This window comes from Elephas maximus, chromosome 20 (assembly GCF_024166365.1).
Source record: "Elephas maximus indicus isolate mEleMax1 chromosome 20, mEleMax1 primary haplotype, whole genome shotgun sequence".
Taxonomy (NCBI): Eukaryota; Metazoa; Chordata; class Mammalia; order Proboscidea; family Elephantidae; genus Elephas; species Elephas maximus.
The window spans coordinates 39,041,742-39,055,314 of NC_064838.1; the positions used below are offsets into that span (position 1 = coordinate 39,041,742).

At 51.0% G+C, this 13,573-nt stretch overlaps 1 protein-coding gene across 1 annotated transcript in view; it reads right to left on the bottom strand.

Moving 5' to 3' along the window:
* The window catches only part of FGD5 (FYVE, RhoGEF and PH domain containing 5), a 154,332-nt gene extending 141,368 nt beyond the window's left edge, over positions 1-12,964 (bottom strand). The window contains exons 1-2 of the mRNA XM_049863003.1: positions 12,643-12,964; positions 768-3,456 (exon numbers count right to left, since the gene is read on the bottom strand). Coding sequence (XP_049718960.1) covers positions 768-3,456; positions 12,643-12,655 — 2,702 coding nt within the window. The 5' untranslated portion in view covers positions 12,656-12,964. The remainder of the gene's footprint in view (positions 1-767; positions 3,457-12,642) is intronic.
* Positions 12,965-13,573: the final 609 nt, after the last annotated feature.

A 13,573-nucleotide genomic window follows, 5' to 3' on the forward strand; every position in this document is an offset into this window, starting at 1 on the left:
TCAGGCAGAAGAGTGTAAATGGCTAGCATTTAACTGCACCGCCTTTAAGTTGCATCCACAATGTACAAGGAACAGCCAGATTTGGCAATTATCCACTTAGGATAACCAGTAAGTGCATTCAGGCAGTCTTGGAAAGGTGGAGGTCAGAAAACCCCTGCTCTTATCAATAGCTCCAGTGTTTCACTCCCACTTCCAAAGTGAATCAGTCCAAAAAAACATTCAGCTTGGATGTACCTCTTAAAGACTCCATTCAGAAATTTAGCTCAGGGCACCCTTAGCTTTTTAAACAATCTAAATAAATTGTCTTTTCTAGTTCCCCATTGAATACAGTGTATATTTACACAATAAAAAGGTATCAATCTCAATTGAGGGTATTTTCCTGATGGTGAAAGAGATTTAGTTTGGTAAGATTCCACAACCTTTTCTCTTGGTGACCTTCCCAGGGGCGAGTAGCAAAGCCATCTACCTAAAAGAGATGAGAAATGTCCCCCAAGGAACATAAATACACACACTCACATTGTACCATATCCCACACTTTACACAGTAGTCTCACGCAGATTATCTACTTTGACCTTCTCAAACATGAGTCCCATTTCATAGATGAAGTAACTGAGGCTCGGAGAGGTAAAGCCACTCACTCAAGTCACACAGCCAGAAGGAAGCAAAATGGGAGACTCAAAGGCAAGTCCATTCTGTCACCTACACCTCAGCTGCCTCTCCGATATCCACCCCTGCCAAACAAGAAAGAAAATACAATTCTACGGTACCTTTCTGCTTCTTGGTCTGCACCCTGCTGTTTGCTCTCAAAGGCGTTGAAGCTGCTCATGTCCACATAGCCATCATTTTCATTTGCCATGGACACGGCTCTGCTATGATCTTCAAAGAGCTTCGTGAAAGTCCCAGTCCTTGCAGGCCTCCGGGGTGGAATCTGGATGTTTTCATAGTCAGAATTCATAGCTGGAATGTTCTCGTAGTCTGAAGTGTCTGCATTGGGGAACGAGATGGACCGCGGCTTGGTCAGTGGCAAGGGCAGGAAGGGAGGCCTAGAGCGGTCTTCGAAAGACTCCACTCTGGACACCGTTCTGCTGAAGGGGACACCTCTCCTCTTGCCATCCCTGTAGAAGATGAGGGAGGAGGGGGACTCAGAAGCCCGGAGCTTCCCCGTCCTAGACTTTAGCTGAGGCGAGTTACTGAGGCTTCTCCGGTCGATCTCCAGGAGCCGGGAAGGCCCGTGGTAGCTGGACTCTGAGGAGGAGCGGGAAGAGGACACATTCACCTCCACATGCACTTTGCTCTCTGTCTTCTTCTTAAACGTCAGTGCCAGGAATCGCTTAAAGGATGACTTCTTCTTCTTGGTGTGCTTGTCCAGGGAGTCGCTCTCAGTCAGGAGTGAGGGTGAGCTCTTTGTAATGGGCTTCTTGGTGATGCAGGCCAGGTCAAAGGGGGGTGGGATGTCGACCACAGACGATGGTGTCGATGTACCACTGGAGGGTAGATGGTTTCTCTGGGAGAAGCTTCCAGAAGAGCCGATCATACAGGGCAGAGAAAGGTTGTCCTCATTCCTTTTTATCCGATGGTCATCTAACCCAGATCCCTCCGGCTCGCGGAACAGGGAAAACGGAATCTCTCGGCCTTCTACAGAGAATGACCGTGGGTACAGAGTGAAGGCCCTAGGCTTGGCCGGCAAGGCCCTGCTGGTGGCTTCCGGAGGCTTCCCCTCCAGTGACAAACCTGTCTTTCTTGCCTCTGCAATGGCACCTCCACCGCCAACAGCTGCCGAGCCAGATTCTGGTCCAGTTTCTTCTGGGACAGTTTCTGGGACGTAGCCAGCCACCTTCCCGGAGTGGGGACGGGCTCTGGAGACGAGGTTTTTCCTGTCGATGGGGAGCAGGCCGCCATCCACATCGGAGCTCATTTCTTCCCTTGTGGCATAACCACTCAGGGCGTTGGGCCCAGTTTGCGCTTCACACCAGTCAGCCTGGCACGCAAGGCCAACACCCAACACATAGGGGTTGGTGAGCGAGTCGTCCATGGCATCCTCACCCAAGGCGTCCTCTGGCAAGACCACCACCTCAGGGACAGAGGGGCCCTCACAGACAGCACCCTCCGGGGGGTCATGCTGGCCACACACAGTCCCAGCCTCAGGGTCCTCCTCTGCACAAAGCTCTGACTTTGACCCTTGCTCTGATTCTAAGCCTTCTGCTGACTCAGAAAATGGCGGATAGCTTTCACTACAAAAAGAGGTGCTCTCAGTCGCGAAGAACTCGTAGGGACTCCCTGTAAGGGATGTCTCGAAGCTGTCAGCACAGTCATTCTCGAAAGGAACTATCTGGCAGCTGTCCTCAGCAGGCTCATCTTCCTCGTCCTCGATGGGGCCCTCACCTCTCTGAGGGTCTTCATCCATCTTCTGGACCACTGCCCCTTCTTCCTGGCTGGTGCTCTCACCTGGGTCAGGATGGGCATCGTCCACCTGGCCACCACCTCCTGTGGCATCTTCACACGTCTCCGCAGAGACATTTGGGTTTTCTACAGCCATGGCTGCCTCCTGGACATCTGAGGCCAATTCCTCCTTCTCTGGGGGCTCCTCCCTGGCATCTTCAGCATCCACCTCGCTGGGATTGCTGGAAGCCACTCGCTCATCCGGGTCCCTGGCTTCTGCCATGGCACAACCTTTCTCACTGTCCTCTTCCACCTCCATGGGGGCCTCAGGGAGTCCAGGCGCCTCACCAGGGGCTACCGGGTCCTCTAGTTTGATGTGGGTCGGGATATCGTGCTGGAAGACCTCCTCTCCATCCCGAGGGCCCCTGTCCTCCTGGTTGTATGCACTGTGTTCCTCCACCTCCTCCTCTTCCTCCTTTTGTGTAAGCACCTGCTCTCCTTCCCCCAGGTCACCCTCACAGTCCTCCTCCTCAGCCGCGTTCTCAGGGGCCTGGGCCATGCCTCCATCACTCTCTCCACTCACTGTCCCTTCAGCCAGGGCAGCCATGTCCTCTCCAGCTCCTGACCCCTCCACATCACACTCTTCACCTCCCTCCTCCTTGTGTTCCTCTTCCCCAGGAGCATCTGCAGGCACCAAGACTTCATTCTCCACACAGTCCCCATCCGCGGGTTCCTCCGCTCTCACCGGCGCCTTGGGGGCCACAATGTAGTCCTCATCTGCCTCTGACTCAGAGCACTCCAGGTTGGACTGGTGCCCTTCATAAAGCCCCCTATCTACGCAGAGCAGTTTCCCATTGCTGCATTTGTTTAAGCTGTTGTTCACATACACGCTGGCTCGCCACTCATGGGGGGCACTCAGCTTGGGCTTGGGGGCAATGGGGGGCTTTGGCCCCCTGATCATAGAGTTTGGACTGTGAAGACTGTCAGGTCGGGGTGATGAAGGGAATTTGGGTGAAGCCAGTGGTGTGAGGGGGCTAGTAGTCTTTGGCTTGGGAGCAACTGGTGGCTTCGGTGAATCTGGAGGGTGAAAAGAGAGAAAACTACAGTTAACTTTATTTCTATTCAGATTCTCCTGCATGTCATCTGCAAGGGGACATTAAAGATGGTTCCCTCGACCCATGTGAACCAAAAACCAAAAAAAGAACCAAACCAGTTGCCATCGAGTCAATCCGGACTCATGGCAACCCCATTTGTGTGAGAGTATTGTGCTCCACAGGGTTTTCAATGGTTGATTTTTCAGAAGTAATCACCAGGCCCTTCTTCAAGGTGCCTCTGGGTGGACTCAAACTGCCAACCTTTTGGTTAATAGCTATGTACATAATCGTTTGTACTACCCAGGGACTCCATGCGATCTCGATCTATTATATTTTGTTTTAAGCTTATCCTCTCCACCATAACCTTTAAAATTCCTTGACCTTCCATTTAAGAGTTATTCTATAAACAATGTGAACAGATCCTTCTTCTATATACAGTCCAGCTAACAAAACTCAACAAATGAAATCTTGTCCTCAAATAAGGGTGTCCAGGTTGCTGCAGGCGTCCGTTCAACAAATATTTATTAAACACATGCTGCGTGCTATGTGCATATGCTTGGCTGCTAACCAGAAGGTTGGAGGTTCAAGTCCACCCAGAGGTGCCTCAGAAGAAAGGCCCGATGATCTACTTGTGAAAAAGCTGCCAATGAAAACCCTATGGAACACTGTTTTCTCTGACACACGTGGGGTTGCCAGGAGTTCGGGTCGACCTGATGGCAACTCGGTGGGATGTGCCAGGTGCTCATGAGACAATGTTGAACTTGATAGCCACCATCTCTGTCACCCTCGTGGAGCTAACATTTTAGAGTAAACTCACTGGATACCTACTATCTATACACACAGCACTGTAGATAGTAGAGTCTTCTCACTTCAAGATGAATAGAATATCTCTGCTGAGTACTCATAGTCAAGTTAGGGAGGCAAGACTAACAGAACAAATAGAGTTGAGAGTCAGAGGCCCATGGAACATGATGGCTCAACAGTCCATTGTATCATCCCTTTAGAAGTGACATACCAATGGTTTGTGGCAGTGATGTAAGATTCTGCAGGGGGTCCCACCTGAATTCTAAATGCTTTAAGACTGGTATCCCGCTAATTGTCCTGCATCCTAATTTCACGGGAGGAATTCTATGGTATTTGCCAACATAAGGAGCCCTGGTGGCACAGTGGTTACGCACTTGGCTACTAACCGAATGGTCGGCAGCTCAACCCACCAGCCACACCATGGGAGAAAGATGTGGCAGTCTGCTCCCGTAAAGCTTACAGCCTTGGAAACCCTATGGGGCAGCTCTACTATGTCTTATAGGGTCACTATGAGCCGGAATTGACTCGATGGCAACAGGTTTGGTTTTTGGCATTTGCCAACAAGGATATCTACAAAAGGTCTCATCCTTCGTGAATGCTGAAGATCTGTTAAAACAAAACAAAAACTCCATTGCCGTTGAGTCAATTCTGACACATAGCAACCCTATCAGACAGAGCAAGGCTGTCCCATAGGGTTTCCAAAGACCACCTGGTGGATTTGAACTGCTGACCTTTTGGTTAGCAGCTGTATCTCTTAACCACTATACTACTAGGGTTTCCATCCGTTGAAGATGGCAGAATAAAAGATGTGGTGCAAACCATAAATGCAACAGGAATTAGGGAAGCAAGGGCTGAAGTGTCCAGTGGTAAGGGAAGATCTCTTGGGGAAGGTGAAATCTCAGCTAAATTTTGCAGGATGGGAAGGATTTGGACAAGTGGAACAGTCAAGGGAGTAGTTGCCCACTTTCGATTTAAGCATCTTTACTGCCTGCCATAAGCCAGGTCCACCATCCACATCGCTTCCCTGGCCGCCCTGTTCCTGTCTGTCCCTGCCAGTCCCTTTCCACACTGAAGGCAGAGTGAGCTGTCATCGTTTAGGAAAAAACATCTGTCCAGATTAGTGAGAAAACAAAAATTCGGAGCTTATACAGATAAGCTTCAGCTGCCTAGCAGGGTGGGCTAACAGTGTGAGCCTTTGCAGCCTGGCTGACATGGGTATGAATCATGGTTTTGCCACTTATAAACTATAAAGCTGAGCCTCAGTTTCCTCATCTTTAAAATGGGTACAACAGTAGTACCTACCCTCAAGGGGTTGTTAAGATTAAAAGATATATATTAAAAGTGCTTAGTAGCAGAACTTCATATACAAGCACTCAATAAACAGTAGCTATTATCGTCCTGATACAGTCGATATTTGCCCATCTCTCATCTTCCCCCCGTATGAGTCTTGCTCCACACTGATATACTACATAATATCAGCTTCAAGGCCTCAGCATAAGGCATCAGCATGAAATCATTCTGTGGGGGTGAGGACTCTCATTTCTCATCCTTAACAGGTGGCACTTTACATGGGCGCCATGAGACGTGACAGAAAGACAGATGGGCCTTGAAAAACGACCATCACCTGGACTGACTGCCCCGCCCCCTACCTCCACCTCATCCTTCATCCAGTCAACCTATTGATCAGCGGGCACCATCTCTTTGGGAAAGGCTAGAGATGGCGTCTGAGGCATGATCCTGCAAGACAATGCCTTTCCCAAAAGACCCTAGGGAATGACAGTACTCACGCCATCTCGTGCTTCCAATTCTGGGGTTGGGGCATTTCACCTGCATCCCCTCTTAGACTATAGCACACCACGCAAAATGGCCTTGCCTGGCTCCTCACTGAAAGATAAGCAAACCAAGGCACAGAGAGGGCAAGTGATTGCCTTGGACTGCTCCAGCAAGTCCAGAGCAGAGCTGGGTAGATGGTGAGTTTCCTGCTTCCTGGTCCAGTCACCTGAACTCTGTCTTTACCTTTCTGCCACCGAGTGTTTTCTCTACAGAGGAGGCTCAGGGGTCCTAGGATCTAGTGAGGCAGAGAAGGGTAAAATGCAGGGACATTGAAGCCAGAGGGACCAGGGACAGCTGGCCAGGTGAGAGGTTTATACAAGGCCAGGGTCAGGGCTCAGAAGTACTAACTGACCAGAAGGTGAATAACTGGCTTTATTCACTCTCATTCAATCTCCTTTAATCCAACTAAAATCAATATATATTTATGAGCACCTACTATGTGCCAAGCATTCATCTATGCTCTTTGGATACATCAATAAATGAAGTGAAGACCCTATCCTTGTGGACCTTATATTCTAGCACTGGGAGGTAAGCAATAAAAGCAGTAAGTATATTACATACTGTATGTTACAGCTACCACCCATCTGTCGGTGGAGGCTTGTGTGTGGCTATGGTGCTGAACAGGTTTCAGTGGAGCTTCCAGACTAAGATGGACTAGGAAGAAAGGCCTGGCAATCTACTTCTGAAAACTGACCAGTGAAAACTCTGCGGATCACAACAGTCTGCTCCATAATGCATCACGGGATGACACAGGACCAGGCAACATCTTGTTCCACCGTGCACGGAACGGCAGATAACAACAACAGATTAGGAGTGGGGGCCTCACTGAGGGGATATTTGAGCAAAGACTCGAAAGAGGTGAGGGCAAAGTTTACTTGGCATGTTCTAGAAACGGCAAGAGGGAGAAGTGGGAGATGAGGCCAGAGGGGTAATGAGAAGGGTTCAGATTACGCAGGCCCATGAAGGCCATGGAGGACTCTGGGTTTGCTCAGAGTGATGTGCGAAGCCATTAAAGGGTTTTGAACAGAGGAAGGACATGAGCACTCTGGCTACTGTGCTGAAGATAAACTGATGTGGTGCAGATGGAGGCACAGAGACCAGTGATGACACTGTTGCAATAATCCAGGCAAGAGATGAGGTATGGCCCACGTAGCAGTGGAAGTGGTGGAAATGACTCAGGTTCCGAATATGAAGGTAGAGTTGAAAGCATCTGCTGACAATTTAGATATGGGGTGTAAGAAAAAGAAAGAAGGTCAAGGACATTGCCCAAGTTTTGAGCAACTAGAAATGTGAATATGCCACCAAATGCGACAGGGGAAGACTATAGGTGGTGGGCAGGGAAAGCCAGAATTTCAGTTTGCACATATTAAGTTCCAGTTCCACCGCTGGTCAGTCAGTTTGTCATACTGTGGTGATCCTGGAAGCTATGCCATCCATATTTCAAACACCAGCAGGGTCACCCATGGTGGACAGGTTTCAGCAGAGCTTTAGACAGACCAGGAAGAAAGGTCTGGGGATTCAGTTCCAAAAATTAGTCAATGAAAATCTTAGGGATCACAACAGAACACTGTCTTCGATGTGTCACAAGGATGAATCAATTGCTGGAGGAGGACATACCATGTTTGGTGAAGCAGAGGGCCAGTGAGGGTGAGGGAGACCCTCAGCGAGATGGACTGGCACAACAGTCACAACAGTGAACTCGAATATCCTGGAGATTGTGAGGCTGATGGAGAACTGGACGACGTTCTGTTATACATGGGGTCACCAGAATCGGGGCTGACTCAACAGCAGTGACAAAACTATTTGAGTTATTAGATACCTAGGTGGAGACACCAAGTAGGTATCTGAATAGCAGTCTGGGCCCAGAGGGAGGTCTGGCTGGAGGCATCCATCACATAGATGGAATTGAAGGCATGAGTCTGGTGAAATCACCAAGGGATCATTATGGACAGCAGGACCAAGGAGGGAGCTGGTGCCTCCGATGTTATGAGAAGGAGCCAGCAGAGGAGACTGAGGAGGGAATACCCGTGAGGTACAAAGACAATCGAGTGTGAGTGCTCCCAGGTCTGCTCCCTCCCTGCCTCCCTTCCGACAATGAACCAGATGCAGCTCTGCCCTCAGAGTACAACGTTATCTGTGTCTCTAAATGCCTTTAAATTATGAAAACAGTGAAGAATAATGAATATACCATGGACTCTCATGAATAGATCCATTTTGGAAGAAGTACAGACAGAATTTTTTTTTTTTTTTACAGACAGAATGGTCCTTAGGAATGAAGATGGTGAGTCTTAGTCTCATGTACTTTGGACATGTTACCAGTCCCTGGAGATGCACAGAAGGTGAGTGAAAAAGAGGAACACTCTTGTCTTAGTTATCTAGTGCTGCTACAACAGAATTACCATAAGCAGGTGGTTTTTGAAACAGAATTCTGCCTAGAGAAGGCTCAGGGAAGAGGCAACACTGGGGTGCACACTGAAACACAGGGAGGATTTTCATAATCAAAAAGAGGGTGGGGACAGGGCATCCCAGGGAGCGGAACAGCACATGCAGAGGACCAGAGGCAGGTGAATGCAAAGTACTTTAGGGGTACCGTAAAGAGTCCAGTGTGGTTGAGATTTAGGGGGAAAACTACAGGATAAATCAGAGCTTATCCTTTGTGGGTTAAGCTAATCCTACCGACTCCCCAGAATCCAGTGTGGATGTAGGTGGTGAACCCTTTGCATTCTCCTGATTCCCTCTGCTGCTGTGTGAACCTTCTCCCTCCCTGTATCACAGAGCCTGGGAATCGTAACCTCCCCACCCTCACTGCCAACTCCCAGGGCATCCTGGCAGTTTGCTAAACCTGAGGAGGACTCAAATGCAGGACACTCGCTGAGCCAAAATGCCAAGAGTTAACTGGGGGCAGGGGGAACCACAACAACAGGAGAAAGAGATTATGAGCAGTTTCTGGTGATAAAAACCATCTCCTGCCAGCTTCCTGGTACCAGTTTATATTTTCTCCCTAATTAAATATCTGTCATCCACATATTCATGTTTGCTGCTCCCTTGCCATCCATGTAGAGGTTCAACTAGAGGGGGTACTGGGAGGAGCACTGGACTGGGAGGCAGGATCCCTGATCTCCACCCATGGCTCTGCCATTAACTGGAGGTGCGACCTTGGGCAATAGCCTTCTCCTCTCTGAGCCTTAGTTCCCCAGCTCTAAAACGAGAGGATTGGGCCAGTCAGGAAGCGCCGTCTGCTCCGGCCAACCACAACCTGTTAAACTCAGGGCTCTTTCTGTGATGTCCTGTGACATTCACATCTTCAGTCCCTAAGTCTGCTTCAACTGCAGCTTACTACACTCCCCCCGGAATTCTCATAACCATATGTTCCAAGAGTAATTATTTTCCAGTTTCACCTTCCAACTGCATCTTAATTTCACTTGCATTCGTGGGTACCTGCTGGACTGTCTATGCCAAGCCTGATGATTTCTAATTAGCTGCTGTTAACCTAGCCCAGTGATCCATGACCGAGCACTTACTGGGAAGAAAGTATGCCAGGTACAAAGAGCATGAGCTTTGGGCTCAGCAAGACCTGGACTCCAATCCCAGCTTTGCCACTCACTGGTTGTGTGACCTTGGACACATCGCTTTGCCCCTCCAAGCCTCAGTTTTCTTCTCAATAAAATGGAAGATACATCCCTCCCTCCCTTTTTCACAGCACTGTTAAGAAATTCAAGGGAAATAACAGACATAAGATGCCCAACAAAGTCAACTGGCAAACACTTCCTGGGTACGTACTGTGTGTTGGGCACTGGATAAAAAAGTAGACTCTCAAGCTGGACAGTCTTGAGTTACCATCTTGTCTCAGCACCACCCAGTGACTTCCTTATGACATTTCTGCACCTCAATTTTCCCATTTATAAAACAGGGATAGCAACAGTACTCACCTAATAAGGCTATTATAAAAACTAAATAAATCAATACAAGTAAAACACTCAAAAGCAGGGTCTGATTCATAGTAATCAGAACCAGTAGCCAGTTGCTGTCAAGTCAATTCTAACTCATGGTGACCGCGTGTATGTCAGGGTAGAAATGTGCTCCACAGGGTTTTCAATGGCTGATTTTTCAGAAGTAGATTTCTTCCGAGGCACCTCTAGGTAGACTCGAACCTCCAACCTTTTGGTTAGCAGCTGAGCGCTTAACCATTTGCACCACCCTGGGACTCTGATTCATAGTAAAAAGATTCATAGTAAGCACACAATAAATATTTTTTTTAGTATCAGGAGGGAAAAGTCCCTAGAGAAGGACATCATGCTCGGTAAAGTAAAAGGTCAACAAAAAAGAGGAAGACTCTCAATGAGATGGACTGACACAGTGGCTGCAACAATGGGCTCAAACACAGCAACAATTGTGAAGATGGCGCAGCACCAGGTAATGTTTCCTTCTGTTGTAAACAGGGTCACTATGAGTCAGAATCAACGCAACAGCACCTAACTACAGTATTTATTGGTCGCTTGTAACGTGACAGACATTGTTCTAGGCATCTTACCTGAATTATTTCATTTAACCATGAGAACTCAGTGAGAAAGATCTTTTCATCCCCATTTCTGAGATGAAGAAACTGAAGCACAGAGAGGATGTCACCTGCTCAAGGTCACATAACTAAGTAAACGGTTGCTCTGAGATTCAAGCCCACAAAGTCCGTGAACCACTACGCTACACAATCAGGGGACTCAGGTTATCGCACACAGAAATCATGACAAGAGGCTGCTATCGTGGCTATCACACTGAAATAGTAATCAGGTTTGTGCTAGAGATAAATTACTGGGCAGCTGAACCCAAAGATGATAGCTGCTAAGATTTCCTGGAACCAAACCTGCCTCTAAGTTGATTTCGACTCACTCCATCCCCCAGATGAAGAGAAGGGAGGGCTCCCCCAAGCTTCACGCAGGGAAACATGTGGGAAAACTGGAAACTCTCTCACCATTGTTTTAAAGCGAGTTTTATTGGGAGCGTAGGAAAAAGCTAGCCTGGTTCTGTCTAGGCTGTGCCAGCATAGGCAGGAGGCCACCTTCTTCCTCCCAGCAGTGGCTGGCTTGGTGGCTGGGACCCTGCTCCAGCCTTCTCTGCTCCCACCAAGTGGTACCCTTGCCCCTACCCTCCCTCCCCCCAATTCTGTGAGCCACCTACTAGCTGCCAGGTGTCCACATGCCCCGCAGCAACAGCGCCTGGACACAGGGAGGTGGTGGCCACACTCCTAAGTCCCCGAGAAGCTCCTTTGTCAAATCAGTCCAGCCCCAATGTCTCCTGCCTGCACAGCTCTCTCAAGACAATGATTTTTTTTTTCACTAAAACTATTTTTTTTTTTTTAAAGAAAAAATCCACAACACACACACACACACACACAAGACAGCAGGATATGGTTCCAAGACAGCCAAAATGGTGGCTTCCTGTTTCTTTAGGGATGTGTTTTGGAGTATGGCTTCGGACAAGGGTGTTGGTCGTGGAGGGGGCTGCCCTCGGCTCAATTCTAAGAGAAAAAGAAAAAAGAGTGGCAATCGCTCCTGGCAGGCAGATGATGAAGTTAACTGGGAATGTTCCCTTGTAAACTCGCATCTTTGAGGGAACTTTCTGCCCTCTCAGTGGGTTGAGATGGGACTTCCAAGAAGTGGCCCTAGACATCGCCCAATTCTGATTCTCAGTTTCTAAATCTGTTAAATGGCACTCCTGCTAGGATTTCTTTCCAAATACATTCTGTATTCACGGAATCCCCGAACTGGAGGGATGAGCTGGGGGTGGGGAGGTGGGGGAGGAAGTCAGATTATCAGGACAGAGGTGGCGAGGGATGGGGGGGCGCCTGGTGTGCGGCTGAGCCTCGGCTAGGAGTGTCCTCTTGGCGTTCGATCCCCTGGGAGAGGCACAAAGGCGGCCCCCGGCCAGGGTGCTGCGAGGGGTGGGGTGCACTGAGGGTGGGGGGAGTAAATTTAGGGCTTTTTCGTCTCATCCGGGGAGTGTGCGCCAAGCTTCGGGTTTTGGGGAGAGAGAAAGGAGCGGGGAATTCTCTAAAGGTACTGGAGGCCCAAGAACGAACCCCAGTTGTGAGAAAGCTCTGGATGGGTCCTTGGGCCAGATGGTGCCCCTGAGGAGCCTGAGCAAGGGCCTGGCGGGAACCTCAGGAGCTAGGGACAGGGTTTGGGGGCGCAACCAAGTCGCTTTTGCAAATGGGGTGCCTTTCTCTGCTACTGAGGAGACCCTCGCTCTGGGAGCCGCGGTGAGAATGGGTTACACGCTAACGAGGCCAGGCGCGGTCTCGCCAAGGCTGACGGGGCGTCCCTGGGGCGGGGCGTCTCCGGCAGGGGCCCCCGATTCTCAGCTTCAACGGCGAAGAGACTCGGGACCCGCCCATACCCCGGGCGAGGCTGTGCAGGGTGGGAAGGTCGGGGAGTCCTGGCAGCTCACTCCAGGAACCCCAAGGGTTCCAACTTGGAGAGCCCGACCGGGACCCCTCGCGCGCGTCCCGCGGCGCCTGAGGTCCCACGGAGCCTCCTACCTGCTCTGTTCATCTTCCAGCGCGCGGTGCCCGGGGCCGCCCGTCAGATCGTCGGTGCGTCAGTCTGTCCGAGTTCGAGTCAGCGCGCCTCTTCACTCCATGGCCGCCCCGCGGGGCCCGCACCCCTTGGCGCCCGCCCCGCCCCCCGGCGCGCGCCGGACACCGCGCGGCGCGCAGGGCAAGTGGGGGCGCGGGGCGCGAGCCTGGGGCGGGGATGGGGCCGGTGGAGGGGACGGGGTGCGAGCGCGGCGCGCGGGGTCACGGCCGGAGCAGCGCGCGGCTGCCCCTTTACTCGGGATTCCGCGCGGAACCAGGGCAAGTGGGGGCGCTGAGCACGAGCCTCCGGGGGCGGGGCCGCGCCGGTGGGGGCGGAGGAGCAGAGAGGGGAGGGGGCGCGGGGTAGAGCGCACGGGGGAGGGGCGGTGGCCGGGGCAGCCCGAGGCGTCGCGTCGGCTCCGGGCTCCGCGCGGGACGCGCTGCGCTTTGGCCGCGGCGCCCCAGCCTCGCTGCCCTGCTGCTGCCGCCGCGCGCCTCCGCCCCCTCCTAGATGTTTCCTCCCGCTAGCGAAGAGGAAGCCTTTTTTTTTTTTTTTTTTCTGTTCAGTCAGGGATCTAGGGAGCCGAGGGGCGAGGCATTCCCGTGCACATTTAAAGGGGCCGTGGCCGTGGGGATTGGGGGAGCCGCTCGAGGTTCAAGGGATTAGGACCGGGGCCTGGGGAGGCCTGTGAATGGGGCTCCTGAGGACTTTCTGGTCTTTGCATCCAACGGCCCATCTGTCCGTTTATTTGCAATGTCGAACATCGTTCAGTCCTGCGCTAGGCGCTGTGCTGAGGGCGGAACAAGGCAGCCCCAAATTCTTGCCTTCATGGACCTTAGGTGAGAGGAGGTCGCTAGGTCGCTGGAGACCCAAGACAAGCAGCAAATACCATTT